The 21,636-nt window shown below is 42.8% G+C and overlaps 1 protein-coding gene across 1 annotated transcript; it reads left to right on the top strand.

Annotated features, from left to right (window-relative positions):
• Window positions 1-11,473: 11,473 nt before the first annotated feature.
• LOC310862637 (transcriptional repressor scratch 2-like) lies at window positions 11,474-14,394 on the top strand (the record flags this gene model as incomplete). The annotated part of the gene is made up of 2 exons (XM_083770630.1): window positions 11,474-11,643; window positions 13,559-14,394. The coding sequence occupies exons 1-2, from the start codon at window positions 11,484-11,486 to the stop codon at window positions 14,392-14,394; spliced, it is 996 nt and encodes a 331-aa protein (XP_083626756.1). The 5' UTR covers window positions 11,474-11,483.
• Between the last annotated feature and the right edge of the window lie 7,242 nt (window positions 14,395-21,636).

Below are 21,636 nucleotides of genomic sequence, written 5' to 3'. Positions count from 1 at the left end.
CGTGTTCGTGTCGCATCTGATTCTTTAAAATTTACATTTATGTTTTTGTGGCTTTCGCCTTTTTTATATTTTTTATGGAGGGACAGACAGTAGGCTGACAGAAAATGGGGAGAGAGATGGGGGGATGACATGCAGTAAAGGCTGTCGGGATCGGGAGTCGAACCCGCGGCACACTGCCAGACTGGGTTATCAGCCAAGGTGCCTGGACCGCTGAGCCACGGCCCAGGCCACATCTGATTATTTAATAAGTTATAATTGTGTTGTGTACGCCTGAAGATAACTGATAGTGCTGGAGGAGTTGCTTTCAAATATTAGTTATAGTTAAACAGTTAAACCAGTAAGATGCCTGAGGGCGACCTCGAGGTTGTGCACGCATCCGCGGTGTGCACGCATCAGGGTGACAGCAGACTGCTGGGCAAGCGATGGCACTTTGGAATGGGGGTCAGATCAACATAGCCGCCTGGGTGACAGCAGACTACTGGGGGAGCGCTGGTGCTTTGGCATGGAGGGTAAGATCTTAAATTTCGGGCCGGTTGAGAACTCTAGTTTTCGCCAGCTGCTGGGCATGGCTGCACTAATAACTTTGGGGCAGGCCTGTCTAGAGTTTAATTAGACAGGTATTAGTCAAAAGGGAGACATCGAAGAGGAAGGATCAACATATGGAATGTCAGAACAGGTCAGCGCCATATACGGAGATCTAAGGGTTTGAGGTTTGAGGTCTGTTGCTGGCCAATATTGATGACATCAGGGATCTCCATATATGGTCTTAATATTGATGACATCGGGGATCTCCATACCTGATGATGTCACGTGATGTAACATGCTCCATCCCTGATGATGTCACGTGCCTGACCATGCCCGACCAACACACTGACGGGAAATGCACGATTCCATAGTTAACTGACCTTCGGTCGCAATTATGTGCCACTGCCCAATGAAGTGCAGTATATTACTTTTTTTTTTTTTTTTAAGATATTTTTTTGCGGCTTACGCCTTTATTGATTTTTTAAGGGATAGAAAGTAGGCTGACAGGAAACGGGAGAGAGATGGGGGGATGACATGCGGTAAAGGCCGTGTCGGGTCCGGGAGTCGAACCCGCGGCACACCGCGACTGGATCACCAGTCCGGTGCCCAGACCGTTACGCTACGGCCTGGGCCCAGTATATTACTTTTGCAATTAAATCACAAAACAGCCTATAAATGAAATGCAAAAGGATGGCTGTATTATACAATGCAAGAGGGTACTGTAGGCCAAATGTAATGGAGAAGAACAACTATTATTGCTATTAAAATGATAATTTAGCAGCCTAGATACTTCTATTGGTACATTGTGTAGATTTAGGAAAGTCAAATTAAATTAGTGGTTGGTAGACAAACAATATCATTACTGTGCGTGAATTGGTTGGAAGCATAAGGTCGGATTTCAGATTTTTGTGCTACTTGACATAGTAACTGTTATTACCCACATTTTCAAAATACTGCATTGTAGATGTAATAGCTTACTAACTAGTAAAGCATTAGTTATTTATTTAATGCGTTTACCACCAACTGCTGATGCAGGACAGGCAAGATCTTATGGAATAAGGTTGAGAATTATAGGCTAGTCCATTGAGCAAATGGAGTCACTGATGTACAGGATAGTTTTACAGTTTCAAATGCACATTATTAATTCATAGTTGAAAGTAAATATGTTCCAAACATATTGGGTAATGCTAATCAATAGTCCTGTCCAAATGTACAGAACAAGGAGAAGAATGTCTTACTGTGTTTGTTCTTTGACCTGACAGTCATTACCGATACTGAACAATATCACGGTTAGCCGTAACAAATGCCTATTCCCATGTAAGGTGAGGAAGCACTTTCTATGTTGAGGTTGATGCATGCTGGGACAAAGAAATTAATGTTTTTCATTCTGGGAAAATGAATGAATAAATATATCCCCCATCCATTTAATGCCTCGAACCTTTAACCTTTAACCCAGGAAAGCATCTGTGCCATTTTAGATTCTAACCATTATATTATACTTTGGCAATTCAAAAATCATGACGATTTGTGCAAATCTTTGAATTTAGTATATCATTTTTAAAGAAAACATTTAACTAAAATCTTCTGGTGGGTCCCTGGAACAAAATATTCTGAGATGGGGATCGGCTAAATGCGACATCATTTTGGGGGTCCTTGACATGAAAACTAATATAGCAACATACGTTCTTCAGAAGAAAACGATTAGTATTTAGAAAACATTTTAGATCTTGCCGATCTTAATGGGCTAAAAGTGGTGAATAGCTCTATATTCCGACAATAATTCCCACAGAGTATTGGTTCTCTATCTGTCCTGCTCTGTAGTAAACAGAAAATAAATAAAGTACAGAAAATATATGTTCAGGTCGGGATACCAATTTAACCCATTTTGGGGCCGGGAACCCATTTTTGGTGTTATGTTATGCTTTAGCTATTGAAAGATAGCAGATCTACAAGCTCATAGCGCGCCACCGAGTGGCGCGCTACGAGCTTGTAGGTCTGCTATTTTTGAAAAACGATGAACGACTGACATAGAAACTTTTTTTTTCTTCAGAAAACGGTCAAAATGGGTTAATTCAGTCAGGAGAAAGAAGTGTAGGCTACAGGAAAAGCAAGTAACAAAATTGGAACACAAGCTGATAAATGATCTTTTTTTCTCTTCCAATATAAAATGTGTAACCCACCTGAAATGTCTGTTCTGAGGATGTGGTGCATCTGGCTTTGTGACTGCACATATTCCTACAGGCTGTGGCAATACAGTTATATGGAGACGTGGAGACCCTATTAGAATATATTTACTTTTTTTCCTTTTGTGTACAGTAAGTTGACAGGAAATGGGGGGAGAGAGATGGAGAGTGACACGCAGCAAAGGTCGTCGGAATCGGGACTCAAACCTGCAACACACTGTCAGGCTTAGCAGCCTAGGTGCACAGACGGCAAGGCCAGCCTGGGCAATATTGCTTTAACTTCTTAACAATAAACCTTTTGTTTTAACCAAAAAATATCACTTTAATATGAATAGTTCTGTGACAGCTGCTGAGCTTAAATCTAGAAAGTCATTAGTAAATCATTACAGTTTGTCCTCTTTAATGCCCCAAATTTCTTACGGAGCTTAATCTTAAAGCCCCCTTTCTAGAGCACTATCCCTATGAACTATCACTCTTAAAAACAGTGCAACGTTTTTTTCTCAATGCATTCGAGCTTTCGAGGCCAAATTGAGAGTAGCCTAAGTAGCAGTATAGTCCTCAGTCATTCAGGGCAGGAAGCATGACTGCCCAATGCAGTAAGCCAATTCTCCATGTTTCTGGAGTGAAGGCAAGGTATGGCTCTATGGGGAGGCTGAAGCAGAGTCCCCGTTCAACAGCTGTTGCTGCTTCCCTTTTTTGCCTGAACTATCCTCTCCTCTTCTGCAGAGAAAACGGGACAAAGACAGGCACGTGACCAAGGCCTGAGGGAGAGAAACCCAGCAAATCCATCACAGTGAAAGAGACAGCTGCATGGGCCCCCCTTTAGTCTTCCATACAACATATAGCAAAGCTCTCCTGGTCCTCCCAGGACTTCCAAAAACAAAGTATATACAGTAAATTCACAATACAATTCAAGTAACATGCACAGTATAACAGTAAGATGCTGCAGAGAAACACATCTTTATTGCAAATACTATGAACAACAATCGACAAATTCACTCCATGTCTTTTCAGATCAATTGGATGTCACTCCGTTCATTAACTATGATTGCCTTCAATGTGAATGCACTAAAAGTTCCAAGTTCCATCTCCAATGACCCAACCAGCCTTATAGAAAGAAGAATGTGTGTGTGTTAAGCCCTAAATCAAATTAGCAAGCTTTCAATCACTGTAATTGTATAATAGAATAATACTGTGATGGAGCACTATATTGGCCTCACTGTATACAGTAAAAGGAAAGAATATCTCTCAATCAGAATAATTGTATGCAGATAAGAAGATAACCCTGTTATCCATAGCCCCTGTGTGCGTGCGTGCGTGGGGCACAAAGACCAAGCATATGTTATTTTATTAAACTAACAATCTGGTCCATTTGTTTCTCTTTATCCCATTTATGAGAGTGCATGTACTTTTAAATGAATCCCTCAGTAATATTAATTGTTAATAATCTTATTCCATCAGCAACTGTATCATGACAAAACTGTCATTCCTGTTTTTACATGAAAATAATCAAGGGCTTTCACACTGCCTAACGTTTGCTGTACATTTGATGTGTTCATTATCCGGATAGACCAATGGCCCTGATTATCATATGAAATATCTGTAGTCACAGGCCATCTCCATAATTAACTCCACAGCCTGATTGCACTCTATTTGTTGTATTCAGATGTAAAAGGCAGAATGAGTATGGACCAGTTGTGGGAGGTGTCAGATGGTCACTGACACACACACACTCCCACATCCATTCTCCTACCCGACCCGGTGTGTGTACTGGTCTGAGTGGAGCAGTCCATCTGCTCACTGGGTCAATAAAACTCTCACACACACATTTTCTCAAAGAGTGAGAAGGGTGAGAATGCCAATTAGCTAAGTGAGACAGATTTTGACAGTATTCATTTGCATTCTTTATGGCCCTCACATGATTGTAATATTCTGAGCATAATCATGGATTTTTTTTTGGTCTAACGTGACTCAGATATAAAAGAACAATTGATATGCCATTATTCATATACACGCACACAAAGCTCATATAGTACTGTTAACCAGGCCTAATTAGGTATATTTGTCATTACTACATATACAATTGAGAAGAGCACACTTTGTGTGTGGTTCGGTTGGCCAAGTCAGACCGTGACGTGACGTATGTGGAAGTACCGTTATGTGGCCTGTGCTTTGTAGCCAACTGGCCGTGATACGTCACTGACTTTACCTGCATTTTCAATCCAGCTTTGTGGGTATTCGCAGTTTCCCTTTCCGTGATGCGATGGACCGCTTACAGAGCGCCCACACAACCTTCCCAGCATGAAAAAAAACCCAGTGGCCAAAGATACATCGCTGTCTGCCTTTAAATGTAGATTCAAAATGTGTGTGTGTCAAACTCAGATCGCAGTGCCACATAGACGTGTGGCGTTAGACGTGAGCACTCCGCAGGCACACGCTTTCTGTTGTAGCGAAGTTACGCAGTGAAGTTACGCATGGTTCGCATGACTGCACTAACAGCAGTACAACACAACATGAACAACATTATGTATCCAGATTAATTATAGTCCTAATTATTTGGCACATGATTCTTGGTGTGTGTGTGTGTGTGTGTGTGTGTGTGTGTCTGTCTGTGTGTGTGTGTGTGTGTGTGTGTGTGTGTGTGTGTGTGTGTGTGTGTGTGTGTGTGTGTGTGTGTGTGTGTGTGTGTGTGTGTGTTCATTCTCAAGGTCGGCTGTACCTTTGACTATAGCCTGGAAGAAGCCTTTCTAACCAAAGTGCTGAAGTATCAGCAGCTAATGCAGACCATCTCACAGCTAGGCTACAGATGTAAACTTTTAGTTTTTATCTTTGGCAGCCTAGGGCATGTGCATATAGTTGGTTGTGAGGGGCTTACAAATGGCCGGCCTTTCCAAAAGGAGAGCCAAGCAGTTAGCGAGGTATTGCTCAGTTTCAGCCATTATAGGAAGCCGCTCAATTTGGAGGAGGCGTTGTTTCCTTTATCCATGATTTATGTCTGCTGCCCTGTGTCCGACATGTCAGCTGTACTGTATGTAACGATGCTTTGCCGTCCATGCACGTTGTAACTGGCTGCTCTCCCACTGTCAAACTGCACTGTCAGTGTCTATGTCCTTTGTACAAGGTATTCCTGTACTTCTCATTATGTGGACATAAATAAACATTTCAAATGTGTGTGTGTGTGTGTGTGTGTGTGTGTGTGTGTGTGTGTGTGCGTGCGTGGTATGCATGGACACATTAAAGAATAACACCAGATTTAGTTCAGTGCATTTCAACATATCCCATCTCTGGCCTTCTCATGTGGCTATGCTCCACCACTGAACTGAGGCACATTGTCCAGTATTTCCCCCATTCCATTCTTTAACAAAATGGCTGATGAAGCAGAATTGGCGTGTTGGGAAATGGCGAGTAGTTGTGGTGCGGTCACCCTGGGGGACAGTAAATTTCCCTCTGCTTGTGTTTCAGCGTCTGCGACCTCCAAGCTTGGCCAGGCTCTGCAGAAAGCCCCAGCTGAGGGGCTGCTGCCACGCGCATGGCTAAGGTGACGGAATTCAGCCCGACTCCCCCTTCTTACGCACAGCCTCACGCCCTTTATGAAACCTCAGCAGATGGCCAGGAGACAAAGAGTGTAAGGGTGAGAAGCCCCCCTTTCTCCATCTTTTCCCCATGACCCCCATCTCACCCAACACTACTCCACTACAAGCACCCAGTCAGTAGTTTCAGCTTTACAGCTGGCCCCTATCACACCCATTGTAGCCTCTTTCTCAAACACTCCCCCCCCCCCCCCCCCCCCACCATTATTATCATCACTGACCCCAACCAACCCCCACTATCCTGCAGCTCAGGCTCGCCACGTGCTTCTCAATTAAGTCAAAGCAACGGTACTTTAGCCCCTTTTCCTGCTCATGCAGATGTAACGATTACTCTCTGATATTCCATTTCTGCCAAATGAGCTTTTTTAATGCGGACATTAGCCAAACTGTTCCCGGTGTCCTTTTCAGCGGAGAGCTCCCATTTGGGGCCCTTCGGCAGGTAATTCTCCTTTTGACAGAGCAATTGAACTGGACAGCGCTGAAGGGCTATTTGGCAAAGAGCCATTTAGTGTAAGTGCTCTCAAGGCCAACGAATGACACTTGTAGAGACAATGTCACCCCCAGTGACACCATCAGTTGATTGTATATTGAATAGAAATGGTGGTGATGTACGCCCGGGCGAAATGTATGCAGTATTATTGGCAGGAAGAAGTCCAAGGCAAGTGTCCCAGGGAAAGTTAATTCACTCGGGTGCAATGGAGGTCTCTATCAATATCAGGTGCCAAGGACAGCAGGACAGGGACTTTTAGCTGATAAACTGTGTTATTTCACTAATGTGCAAGTCGCAGTGGTACACTGGCACCACAGGTTGTGCAAGGGACAGTGTTCCAAACCCAAAGTCATATAATGAATGGTCTAAACATGCTCAGGGTTGCAAATGTAGGCTTCTGCAATGGAATAACAATGGATTTAATTTATAATGCACTTTACATTCCACGGAATCTCAAAGTGCAAATACAATAGGCAAATGTATAAAAGAGGAAACATCACACGATTTAATTATAACAGTGGTCCTCAAAGTGCGATCCAGGGACCCCCATGGATCCTGAGGGGGTTCCAAGGGGTCCCCAGCAAAATAAGGAAAAGTTCAAACAGGACAACCCTCCCCAATAGTCTATGTACAAGCTCACTACGCGTTCCATGATTGCGTCACGACATTTTCTCTCATGGCAATCTCTGGCACAAAATCTTTTCAAATGGCCATATATCAATTTGGGGTGATTAATTTGATATTTGAGAGCTTTAAAATGAACACAGATGACTGCAATGTGTGCTTTGTGTTTTGATCAAGTGTATTTAATGTATAGATAGTTGCTTTTGCAATGCCTCTTTGTACTGCACCTGTTGTCCTATTGTCAGTCTCACAGTGTCATCCACGACCCAGCATGTCATTGTACCCCTATCACTATCAACCATCATATTCCACCTCCAATACCTCTCTGGCCTTTCTAATTTCCAACAGCATCTCTAGCTCGCGCCTGGTTGTTCCCCCGAGACCCCTGACACACACACACACACACACACACACACACACACACAGCGCAGGCCATGCACAAAGAGAGTGTGCAGGGAGGGAGTGACACATTTGATTGATGACCCCTAAAATGGAAAGGATAGAGATGGACAGATTCCTTTTATCAGGATTGAGGGCTGACTAGATTAAAATGTAGTTGTACAGCCCCCCCCTTTTTGCATCCCTGGCTGTTACCTCCCTCAAACCCCCCTCCCATCCAGCATCTCCTGTCATTCACCACACCACACCTGACGGCTCAGAGTTTTCCTCATCTCCTTGGCTAACCTGTCACCTCACCTTCTCATTTGAGTTGACATGGTGTGGACATGGTTGATTCTGCAAGACTTAACCAGCCACCTCTAGATTGATCTGTTCCTTTTTCCTTTTTTTGCCCCTACAGAAGTGCGTGCAGGGAACTCCTCAGCAGGCCACTCATAGCACGAGGCTCAATATGAAATGAATATATGAAATGTGTGCTTTTCCACAACCAACCACCATTGCATCTGAAAAAACACGCCTATTGAAGTGGGGAATTTCTCTTTTTCTCATTTAGTGACTACTGATTAAAAGAAGAAGGGATACAAAGACAATCACTCTCATTCACTGGCTTGCAGCTGCTTCATTGTCAGCCCGTAGAGAGGGAGAGGGAGAGAAAGATTTCAGTGGAGGCACTGAAAAGATATTGCAGTGAAAAGGACTTGCATTTGTTTTTTCAGAGGGCTCTTTAATGACTGGATGTGATTAGCACAAATTATCTCACTTATCACAACTAAACAGGACTTGATAGCTCATCTGTGTCTGCTTTCATCTGCAGCTCTACCCACTATGCATTTAATCAGATTCAGCATGCTACAGGGTACATTGAATCAGTGTCACTTAGTGTACATTAGCTAATGCTTTTGATAGGGATTGCAATTAGTGCTTAGATCGGGCCCCCCAAAAAGGCTGACCCTAACCCAAGCCTATGTACTTTAGGGTATAGTTTTATACCCTGGGGCGCAACCTGGACTATAGCCCAGAATATACAGTACCTTGGGGTATAAAATAGGCTATCCCCACTTTAACTTAAGTTTGACAGGGGGTGTATTTTGTGCTGTTACACATACACAACTTAGCTGGCCCGTTGCTGCCTGGTTTAAATCCAGACAGCTGTTTTTGTGTGCATAAAGTGCCTGTCAATCACAGTGATTGATTCATACAGTCTTATATAACATTCTGGTTAACACAAAAATTGTTTATTCCTCACCCTAACTATAAAAAAAATCACAGCCATGTGAAGCTAGGGACGCTTTTATCATCATACATCATCTCATTCCAGCCAATGAGAATTTGCGTCCTCACCTTCGTCTTCAATGTTTGTGATTACTGTTTACGCACTGATTGTGTTTACACAAACACTCAAAGCTTGACGAAATCACACTTGTGTGAACTGAGAGGCACCTACATGACGTCTCACGATGTCAATGTTTGTTTAAATGGACAGGTACCAGTCAAAAGGGAGACATCGAAAAGGAAGGATGGATGGGGAACGATGAACATATATCCATATACTAATATTGATGACATCAGGGATCTCCATCTCTCTCTCCCCATATATGGGCTTAATTGTGACAGCAGGTCGCATTTACCATGAGGCCGATTTCTGCTAAACACATTGTTAGTTAGTCGCACAGATTTCATCCAAATCTCCTGTTGGATTTCTCAGATTCTACACTGATTAGCTACGATTGCCTTCCAAAGTTTTCAGGAGTAGCCCGTTTTGTACAAAATGCTGCACATGTCCTGCTCATCCAGAATTCTATCCTCAGAGATGCTATGAGTGATCTGGCTCTGCATTTCCTTAACAAAATGAAGAAAATTGTTGCAAGAAACAAACAAACAAACCATGTTTATATTACTCCTAAACATTTTGCCACACACACACATACTATCATCCTGGTGGAGACCTGTGCCCAGAAGGGCACTTTTTCTAGTTCTCTCTGAAAACATGGAAAATCCCCCACATCAACATCTGTCTGTGAGATTATATATATATATTTTTTTATGATCTTAGTCAAACTGTACTTTGTAGAGTGTGAGCCATGCAAGCTGTGCGTGTGTGTGTGTGTGTGTGTGTGTGTGTGTGTGTGTGTGTGTGTGTGTGTGTGTGTGTGTGTGCGTGTCTCTGTCTGACCATAGTTTGACCCATGTAACCCTGCCGACACACAGGGGTCAGCCTGTCACAGCCGACAGGCCGGAAGTCACCATGAGGACCATTGTATGTGGAGGAGGCTTGAGGGGGTGCAGATCCATCAGAGGGGTGTAAATATGCCATGGACTTACAGCATAGAGGATGTGACTTATCAACCTCACTGAAATGTAAAGAATGTAACAGTGAATTGTGTGTGTGTGTGTGTGTGTGTGTGTGTGTGTGTGTGTGTGTGTGTGTGTGTGTGTGTGTGCGCGTACGTACATATGTAAATATATATATATATATAGCTATTATATATATATATATATATATATATATATATATATATATATATACATATTTATAATAGCTATCTATGTATTTATACATAGCTACATGTAATTTAATTATCACATGTATCATTATCGTAGAATACACACACACACACACACAAACAGGACAGATAATGCAGAAATACAAGTAACACACAATTTATAACGCATGGTTTGAATGCATGTTGACATACATTAAATTCTCTGTTCTAACTTCCTACAGTCACGGCAAGTTACTGCAGATTAGCATCACATCACATTTCAGTAACGAGCTGAGCCCACTAATGATGAACTATGAGGGGAAAAACCCTCTGATCTGATGAAGAGAGTGAGCCGTTTCAGGGCAACAGAAAGTGTGTTACCTACTTCATTGAAAGACAATGGAGGACAAGATGTTGTGTGTAGTGTCACCCACGTGCTCCTGCAATGCTATTGTCTGCTCCCCTTCCCAGTTAGAGGAGAGCAGTAAAAAAGGAGGAGGGTGATATGTTGACTGATTCCAACGTTTGAGAGAGAGAGAGAGAGAGAGAGAGAGTGTGTGTGTGTGTGTGTGTGTGTGTGTGTGTGTGTGTGTGTGTGTGTGTGTGTGTGTGTGTGTGTGTGTGTGTGTGTGTGTGTGTGTGTGTGTGTGTGTGTGTGCGCGTGCGTGCAGCATGCAGGGGGATGCACAGACGGCTCGTGGTAATTTGATGTCTGTCCCCGGGGATGTTTGATGGATTAATGCAAAGCAGCTCCCTTTTCCAAAGCACCACCTGATCTTTGGGGGCTTATGCCCCACATATAAAAGCTTGCAGTAGTGCTGAGCTCAGCTAGTCTAGCCGTTCCTCTCCTCTCTGTCTCTCCCCTCGCTGTGTACTTTCTTCCTTCCTTCCTCTCTGTCTGTTCTGTCCTCTTTCTGTTTCTCTCTTTCTCTTTTGTTTCTCTATACAGTGTTGTTTTTTTCCCTCTGGCATACAGGCCTTGTCGGTTGAGATTTTACCCCTTTTCATCTTTTTTTTTAAATCTTTGGACAAGAGGAGAATATCAAAGTACCCTTTCTTCTGCATTATCTGCCTCCATTTTGGGTTCTTTGCACTTTGGCCTTTTCTCAAGCAGTCTGTTTTTGATACACTTTTTTCTTTTTTTTTGTATATCTTAATTATTTTGGGGTTTTGCATCAGACAAAAGAAAATGCCACGTTCCTTTCTGGTGAAGCAGGTGAAGGTACATGATTTCTCCTCTTCTAACTACTACCACCATCAGCACCAGCATCCCTTGGATGGATCTTACAGTCTGACACATGCCATCACGGAGTCTGCCACCAACTTGGCCGTGCGCTTGAGTGAAAATGGTGAGTAAACACTGCTCTGTTTTGTCCAGTCTGTGGTTTATGTCCATTGTTCTGTGTGCTGCCATTGCTTTTTGCTTGTTGTTTACTGTGTTAAAATTTGTATTTGTTTGTACTTGTATTATCCAGTGTGTTTTTGTGTTGTATGTTTTATCAGAAGCAGATATTTATTTTATATAAACTGGGAAATGATGTAAACTAACAGACATTGATTCATGATCCACCTCCTGATGCAGGGGGCTGTGTTGCTGTCTACGCTTCATAATCCCCCCTTGAACCCCCCCCCCCCCACACACACACACACACACACACACACACACACTCCCCAGTCATGGGTACCCCCGTGCCTTCAGACTTTTGTTTTCCAACTCTGTGGATGCTAAATAGTATTCAGGTCACGCCAGCCCAATCAGCTTAATACCCGGCCAGATCACACAGCAGCCTTTGGCTTTAATACTATTGTGTACATGCATAATGATATATACATGTATGCAGGCACTGGGGGCACACAATCAGATCACAGCTTTCATGAGATCCCACTAAAGGAAAAAAAAGCTCGGGAGAAAGACGAAAGGAGATATCCACATGGGACTGGTTTGTCCTTAGATGATGCAGTTGCCCTTGAGTCTTTCCTCTGCTCAGCTAAACACCCCCAACCCCCCATCTCCCCCTCTCTCTTCTCCAACTGATCCTACAGGATGTTAGATAGCCACAGGGGGTAGGATTGCAGCAACACAATCCATATCTAGAGCAACGAGAGGTGATGGTACAGGGTTTTAGAGAATGGGTATTGACTGGAAAATAGAGAGTGGTGCAGGTAATTCAATGAAGTGCAATATGAGTAGTGAATTCAGATGACGTTTGCAGAGATAAAAGACCAGCATTACAGTGTGTGTGTGTGTGTGTGTGTGTGTGTGTGTGTGTGTGTGTGTGTGTGTGTGTGTGTGTGTGTGTGTGTGTGTGTGTGTGTGTGTGTGTGTGTGTGTGTGTAATTTAATGATAACATATGTTTTTCTCATAAGGAGCATAGTCATCCAAATGAATATGTGCTTTGACTGGAATGTACCAACATCACAGAGTATTCTTCTGCTCGTTGGATCATTTCTCCTCAGATTTAGGATGCCAGCTGTCTACTTCCCATTGTGTTGTGTTGTGGTGGGGGGGGGTGGGGGGGCTGCATGTGAGGGGGTGGCACAATATACTACGCACTGCTGTCAAGATCAGACTCTAACCCCCCCCCATATGCACACCCCCTCTTTATACCCGCCTTTCCCCATCACACAAATCGCACCCCACCTGTCACTCAATCTCCCCATTACCATATCCACAAACACTTTCAAAAACGCCACAGATGGGGAATGATCAGATTAAAATGATTTAGCGATTTAGGGGATTTCACCACTCAGACACTGCCATTACAGATACAGACGTGCCACTACTGGCAGGTGGCGACAGGTGGATCGATTGTGAGCAGAACTATTGCATTGAAAGGGTTTTGTCAATGTCAGCACATACAGTATGACTTGTATTCATCTGCTGTGGCCTTTTCAGATTTTTTTCTTTTTAATCATAGCACTTGTTGGAGCCAGATGAGTTATTGATCAGCTCAAAACTGTGCACTGAAGACTCATTAATATTTCATTCCCAAAGCTTTGCTGATCCTCGCACTTTCAAATGGCTTCCTGTATACTGTTTCATATTGATGACGGGAAGGTCTTTGGGGATAAACATTTTAATATGTATCAGTCGTTTTCCTTATACAGATAACATGCAACATTTCATTGAAATATAGATGGATTCAAATATGTATTTAAAAAAGACACAAGATGTTTAAATGTGAAAGTATAACTCACACTTTAGTGTGTCTACAAACGATCCCTCTTCTCTATGTTAAAAATGTTCCCCTTTTCCTTCACAGGCTACATCCAGGATTATATCATTCCCTCAGTGTGCCAGAAAACAAAGGAGCCGGGTTCCAGGCCAAGGCAAACTAGGCTCTCCACAGGGCCCCTGTACACCCAGGCAAGTGTTGGGGGAAGCGGAGGAGAGGAGTTCTCTGACCATGACATGGAGCATCCAGACAGTCCTGTATCCAGCGCTACGGCTGAGTCCGACAGTGGCAGCCTGCTGAGCCCCGATCCAGAGGAGTGCACCATCAACACCTTCCTCATCTCTGACGGACGCTCCCGCCGCAGCCCCAATCAGAAGTGTCCCCGCAAGGGGGGCAGCCTAACAGACAGCAGCGAGGAGGCAAGTTCTGCCGAGTCTTCTCCTACCAAAACAAAGTCCAAGGGACGCCATGTTTGCGGCGAGTGCGGAAAGTCTTATGCCACCTCCTCTAATCTCAGCAGACACAAACAGACCCACCGCAGTCTGGACAGCCAGCAGGCCAGGAAGTGTCCGACCTGTCACAAAGTCTATGTGTCCATGCCGGCGTTGGCCATGCACATGCTCACCCACGACCTGAGGCACGAGTGCAAGGTGTGTGGCAAGGCCTTCAGTCGACCCTGGCTATTGCAAGGTCACTTGAGGTCCCATACAGGGGAGAAGCCCTTTGCCTGCGCTCATTGTGGCAAGGCCTTCGCCGACCGCTCCAACCTTCGAGCCCACATGCAGACACACTCGGCCTTCAAGCATTACACCTGCAAGCGCTGCCACAAACAATTTGCCCTGAAGTCCTACCTGAACAAGCACTATGAATCAGCCTGCTTCAAAGGATCTGGAGATGAAGATGACTTCAGCTCTGAGGACTAACTTAAATGCTGCAACGTCTGCATTTATTTTCTATTTGAAATTCTTTTTCTAAACATAAGTGAGATGATAAGTGAGATGACAAAGACAGGTTGTGGATTCACAGACTGGTCTCTGTTTTGCATGCATGCATCTTCCTACTCCAGCCTTTTGGTAGAAGCAATAATCTCACTTACAATTGTTGAGAAGTTAATAGGGAACATATACAAATTCCTAACATTTTGAGCTTTGATTATAATTGAATTGTACATATTTTCTATTGTTTTGTATTAATTTAAATGCAATAATTTACCATTCAGTATTATTTTATACACCAACTAGCTCTTAATGTACTTCCAAATTGATGAGAAATATGTATTTGTGTATTTATTTATTTATTTATTTAACTATTTATTATTATTTATAAGATGATTTATTTATTTGTCAATGCATTTGTGAATTGAGCATTATTTATTAGAGAGATGATTTGAATTTGTTGAAAACAGAATAATTGAAAATATAATATATTTCTGAGAAAACTGTTCCAGGATCTGTTTCATTTGATGATGAAATGAGAAAATACTTAAATGTCCTTTTTTTTCATTCATGAAACTATGCACAAGTTTAACATTGAAAGGCAAGAGTTGAACTACCTGACCAGTAAAACAAATTACACAATGAATTGATGTAATTTGTGGAAGTTTTATTTGAACGTTCACATTTTTATGCTTCATTAATTATTATTAAATTATATTTTTCTCTTAATTGCATGTGGTCATATTTACTTCTTTGTTGTTCTGAATCCTAAGTAATTATAAAATACTCAGTTACTTCGGCCATAAAGAGATCAGGAAGAGAAAAACTCATTCTAAAATGGTTGTGGCTTTCTTGGCCAGCAGAGGGGGCAACCATGTTACAGAGCTAGAGAGAGTACCATCCCACCAAGCACAAGCCTTACAGTAAGTAAATGGTCTTAAAACTTCAATATAGTACAGTATGATAGAGTATATGCATACTGTTGATAACGTGTGTAAAGAGTTCTCAAGTCACATGCATAAAGGTGAACTAAAAATATACATCTTCCCTAGTACAGAGCCAAACAACTAACCTCAGGAAGCTAGGAATACATACACAGAGATGTCAGTCAAAATCACCATACACAAAAGGTGGACATTCACGCTGTTACTTAACAGGGTGTAACAGTGGTGCCCAGTATAGGCCTGTGCCCTTCCCATAGCTGCTGGCAGCCATGTGGGTCAAGGGTTTCCCTGGCATATAGCACAGGCCGCTAACAGCACAACGCTGTAGGCTTGAGGGCAGGATGTGCACTGAGCCTAGTGTCATGAGAACCAGGCCTTCTGGTCCAGACTAGACGGGGCTAAGCCCTCTTTGGCCTCCAGTCATCAGCCCCCCAAGGGAAACGCAACTATGTGTCTCAGTGGACAGGAGAGTGGAGATCACTATTTTCAGACACAATGACGGCCATTAAGAATACACGTGTGTGTATGCATGCACATATACACAGACAACAACATTCTCACGCACGCACGCACATACTCATGCACACACGCACACACACTCACTCACATGCACGCACATACGTACAATACATACGCACACACAACCTTTTGAAAAGGATATTGCCATAAGAAACAAACAAGACAGACATAAAACTTAGACAATGAACAAAAGGAGTAATTCCAGGTCAACAAATTAATGCTTGCCAGTCATCAATGCAAAAGAAAAAAAGCATGATGGGTGATTTTATAGTCTCTTGTATCAAATCTAAACCAGGAAAATGGCATCATGATCATGAGAGACATGTTTTTATTGCCAACTTCAACTTGTAGATTCCTCCTGTCTGATAAACTTTGTTGACCCATGGAAAGCTTGGAGGAGAACCAATAAGGACGCTGTGGTCCCAGGTGACACTGGAGGAAGCCGTCAAACATGGGCCAAATTTAAGGACAGATCTAGCCTAGTCTTGGATATTAAAGTCTACCGTGGGCTTCTCCACAAGAATTGTCGCGTGTGAGGAGACTTCCTGGATCAGAGCGGCTGAGCTGACTTCAGGCAGTCAGGGGGCCTCAAGGGAGATGATGACACCGGCCACAGGATCAAGAGGCACCTGTGTGGCTTTAGATATGTCCCATAAACAGCCCTATAGGGTGTTTATTTTAGCTAAGATGTTACCTTTGGCAGCTGTGAGTGTAACATGAGAAAAATGTTCACCTATGAAACTGTGATTTTCACATTTGCAACTTGGGACCCATCTTACACAGTGATCTCATTTTTATAAGAAGTGAAGATTTCATGCCTTAAATGGAGGTTTTGTTTAAGATATATTTTATATAGTCTTCAAATGAAAGGCGAAAGAGTGGAAAATGTGGTTGAGACCATTTGTTGAACCTTTTACAGTCCCACCTGTCTTGATTACTCAAGCTGTCGAGAGCTGTGTAAAACGATCAGTGTCTTTGGGAGGGAACAAGACTAAAAGAGAGGGAGAGAGTGGGGTTAGGGTGTAGGATGGGACAGAAGAGGAGAGGTTAGGCTAAGTCTTATCTTGAGGTCACACCACAGGGTTAACTGCACAGATAAAATACTGCTGCTACCGTATACATACTGGGAGCTACCTCACAATTGCGAATTAAATTAACAGGAACTGGGAAGGGAGAGTTTTGCTTTGACATATATCTATCTCCGTTATTATCAGTCATAGGAAAAATATAATTCTGTTATAAGTACCGTAATTTCCGGACTATAAGCCGCGACTTTTTACCCACAAGTAAGACGCGCAAACGCGGGAAGCGAACGCAGCTCGTAAATTGCAATAACAACAATTTGAATAAATTACGTACTTTTTTCTTTTTAGTTAGTAATTCTTTTTAAGTTTTCTACTGTGTGTGTGTGGTTGTTTGTGTGTGTGTGTGTGTGTGTGTGTGTGTGTGTGTGTGTGTGTGTGTGTGTGTGTGTGTGTGTGTGTGTGTGTGTGTGTGTGTGTGTGTGTGTGTGTGTGTGTGTGTGTGTGTGTGTGTGTGCTACAGCTGCACCCTCTGGTGAAGGGCGGGTGGTGTCACAGCGGGACAGACACACAGACAGACACACACACAGACATGATCTGCAGGGTCTCATAGTTAGTGCTCATTGCATTCGCAATCATTGCATTCGCAATCATTGCATTCGCAATCATTGCATTCGCAATGATTTGAACCCTGCGGCTCTGAGCTAACGAAACGGCCACTAGGGGGCCACCTGCGGCTTATAGTCCGGTATACATTTGGGATTTTCCCTAAATTTGGCTGGTGCGGCTTATATTCAGGTGCGCCTTATAGTCCGGAAATTACGGTAAATACTTATACTATAAGTATTCAAAATTACGAAGTAAAATATTTTTTAATATTGCTGTATTGAAATATAGAACAAAAATAAAAGAGCTTGTAGATTGTAGATCTACTTGTAGATCTGCTATTTTTACTATATTTAATAGGTCTTAAGCTGTTAATTGTGGAGTCAAAAGTACAATACGGTATTTCTATTTGAAATGTAGCGGAGTGAAAGTCACATGCATGCAAAATAAAGAAGAAAGAAAAGTACAGTACTCAGGTAAATATACTCCAGCACTGATTGTAGCCGCTATTTAAAAGAGCTCTGCAGGGGTGCAAACTGTGTAGTCATGATGAGTTTGACTGCTCGTTATCCAAACATTCTCCAATCAATCTCTGTCTCCCCTCTCATTCCTGTGGTTCTGCACTCTGTGCACCCTCTTATAAAGCATGAAGGCATGCACGCACAGTCGCACACGCACGCAGGAAAACATCAGCAGTGGTCTGCAGCTGGCTGTGAGGAATAACTGCTTATGGCCAGGGTCTCTCTGTGGTGCAGCTGTTTCTGATGGACTCAGTAAGTCAAGATGTCTGACCGCGGTCTCTCCCAGCAGTGTCCCCACTCCCCTCAGAGGAGATAACTGGGCAGTGTTGTAGCTGACTAGCCATGTGCTCATCATCGGCTCATCACTCAGTACTTGGCACATGCGAAAGGGGAATCCGAATGTGTGTGGGAGGGGTGTATTACCTGATGTCAGAAGAATGCAATGTGATGCAATGCAATGTGATGCATTGTGAGCTTGTATATAATATGCTATTCTGTTGTTGTTGGGTTTTTTTTGCCTTTATTGATAGTGGAAAGTGGAGACAGAAAGGAAACCGGGGGAGAGAGACAGGGAGTGACACACTGACATACAGCAAAGTTCGTCAGGAAGGGGACTCAAACCCACGATGTGCTGTCAGGCAGCATTAGGAGCCTAGGTGCCTGGACCACGAGGCCGGCTCGGGCCAGATAATTATGCTATTTTGGAAATGTTTTTTTCTTATGTGGTTAAATCACACTGTCTTAAAAGTTTGGGATGTTCTAATACCGGCTTCCAAATGTTTGAAATGTCTATGACCACTTCTCTCAGTAGTGTCACTCTTACATTTACCTTAACACAGGTCCTGCCCACTACTACACACTTCATTATTTCTTTAATCACCTCGAACAGGGTTTTAATGGCATTCCTTAGGTTGATGGAGTGGGGGCGGAGGGTAAAGTATTTACGGTTCCAAACTGTGAGACCATGGTGGCTAGGGGAGAGAAAACGCGGCAGGGTCGTGTTGCTGGCCGGCTGAGTGTAGTAAAACACCATGGTGTCCTGCTTTATGAGTGGAACCAGGTCCCGCTCAGGTCGCTATTGTTGGTGCAGCTGAGCTAGGGGCCAGGGGCCGCCACTGCACTGGTTTGATGTGTCAAGGGGCTGTGTTTGTGAAAACAATCCCTTTGATGACACACTCCCTCTCTCTCTCTCTCCTTGCACTGATCCCTCTCTCCCTACAGCAGCGCCAGTCAATCTGGAAGCCATTTGCTCCGTTTCCACAGAGAAAGTTCAGGCTTGATCACCTCCCGCATCTGCTGAGTGTTTATTTACACACAGCACTTAACCCATTAGACAAACCAAGCAGAGCCACTGATCACATTGGCCTTCTGAGGGCAGCGGTGGCTGGGTGGCTGGATTGGGTGAACTGTATTTGAATGATCTGTAAAGTTCAGATCAGTGGTTCCCAAACTTTTTAGCTCAAGCCCCAGAAGACAATTCTGACGTTCGCCCAGGACCAAAACTATAGTGACAATAGCAGATCTACATGCTCACAATGCATCCCTTTGCGCCACATTGTGAGCTTAGATCTGCTATTTTCACTACTTATTGTTCTTTGTGGAATTTCTTTTTTTTTATATATATATCTATCACACAAGGGAGACAATATCCAGTGAGGGTATATTTTGTGAGACACTATATTGATTATTGACTGGGTCTGAAAGAGAATCCAGACTAAATGTCAAGTGTAAATCTGTAGTAACATACATGGTGCGGCTAGGCTATAACATGGAGATCACAGAGAGTAAGCCTTGCTTATCTCCTGTTTCTGTAGCGTGAGGCAGCTTGATGTACAGTACAAGTACACCCCATGGTCATGACGCTAGTATAATTATGTCGCAGCCCCACCCCCCAATCCAACCCTTGTTGATGCTGAGTGCCAAGCAGGAAGGCATTGGGTCCCATTTGTCAGTCTTTGGAATGAGCTGGCCGGGGATCGAACCCCGACCTCCCAGTCTCAGGGCAGACACTCAAACCACAAGGCCACTGAGCTGGCATATTGCAAAAACCCTAGGAGTAATGGATTCATAGCATTATGATGGGCAGACAGATAATGAGACATTGAGGGGCATCACAAGGTGAGGTCCATCATTTAGTGACTTAGAACTATACAGTATATAGCTGCCTATACGAGAGGATATTTTTAATGCTCTAGAAAACCTATAAATGTGCATTATTAAATGTATTTCTAGAATTTCACTCATAACTGGGGAGGAGAGCCCTTTTGTTTATGACAGCATATATGAGGGGTTCAGCAGAAGAAGCTGTATACTTAGGCAAGAATGGGTAGTTGGTGAAATCTGCACTGGTACTGTGAGATAGGTGGCAATAGCCCGACTTAAAAATCAAACATGTGAGAGTGGTACCTGCATATCCATTGTGACATGATGTGCTTGGAATTTTTGGTTTCTGTTTTTTTATGGAAGGAATGTATACCATAAGCATTATTATCAATTTTATTTATTTATTATCACTGGAATTTGATAAAAGTTATTTTGTTTGGTTAAAGTAAGTGTTAAATATATTCTGATTCTCCATACATGACTGTCCAGCTCTTTATTAAACAGAAAATACATTTCCAGGTTGAGATAGCCTACCATTTTGATCCTATATAGAGGGTATACGCGTGACTGATTGATTGCTTGATTGATTGATTGAAAGATTTATTAACAGATTAGAGAATTACAGTATATTTCAAGCACAACTCATAAAGCATTACACTTGTTTAGAAGGGTCCACCATCATCATCATACCGGCCTCAGCATAGTAAAAGCCACCATCATTATACCCGGAAGTTATGCGGGAATGCCTACTGAGTGGAAAAAAACTACTTTCTGGCCTTCAGACATCCAAACAGAAAAGTCCTATTTGATTGCATTAAATGACTTTAAACAACATTAAATTCACTCACTTTGCCACTCGATCTGCCATCTAGGATAGAGAAGGATAACAAGTGAAATGGAAGACACGGCTCATGACAAAAAGAAATGAGCAGACATGGAACACTATAAAAAATGAAGCAAATAAATGGGTATAGGCTATACTCTCTCCTGGTTGTCTGAAATGTTGTCACCTACCTGGAAATGTATTTTGTATTTAATGTAAATACTAAATAGAGATGGAGAGAGCCATGTGACTGAACAAACACACTATAGCAATGAATACTATCAGAATGAGAATATATAGGCTATAGTGCTTTAACCTTTTAACAAAAACCTTTTTGTTTTAAACAATTATATGACTTATAGCCTACCCTACCTTAAATTGGGGGAGTCTTGTCGTTAAAATTAGTGGTTTGTCATGACAATATTCTGTTTTATATTCATGTCCTAGCTCAGCTGTGTGTTGGTTATAAATAATTATAGGCATATAACCTACATACAAAACCAACCCAAAACAAAAACTGAATTTGTAAACATGTGAAACATGTGATGTCTTCCATCATGGATGAGGAGGAGTGAGGACCAAAACATTAAGAGTATGATATTGGTCCCTCCCATTCAGTGGGGCGCAACTATAGTGTAGAAGAGTCCACTATAAAGAGCGCCTGCAGGAATATTATTACACGCACGTAGTAG

This window comes from Protomyctophum parallelum (assembly GCF_964188405.1).
Source record: "Protomyctophum parallelum genome assembly, chromosome: 8".
NCBI classification, from domain to species: domain Eukaryota; kingdom Metazoa; phylum Chordata; class Actinopteri; order Myctophiformes; family Myctophidae; genus Protomyctophum; species Protomyctophum parallelum.
This window is presented reverse-complemented; position numbering and strand designations above follow the sequence as displayed.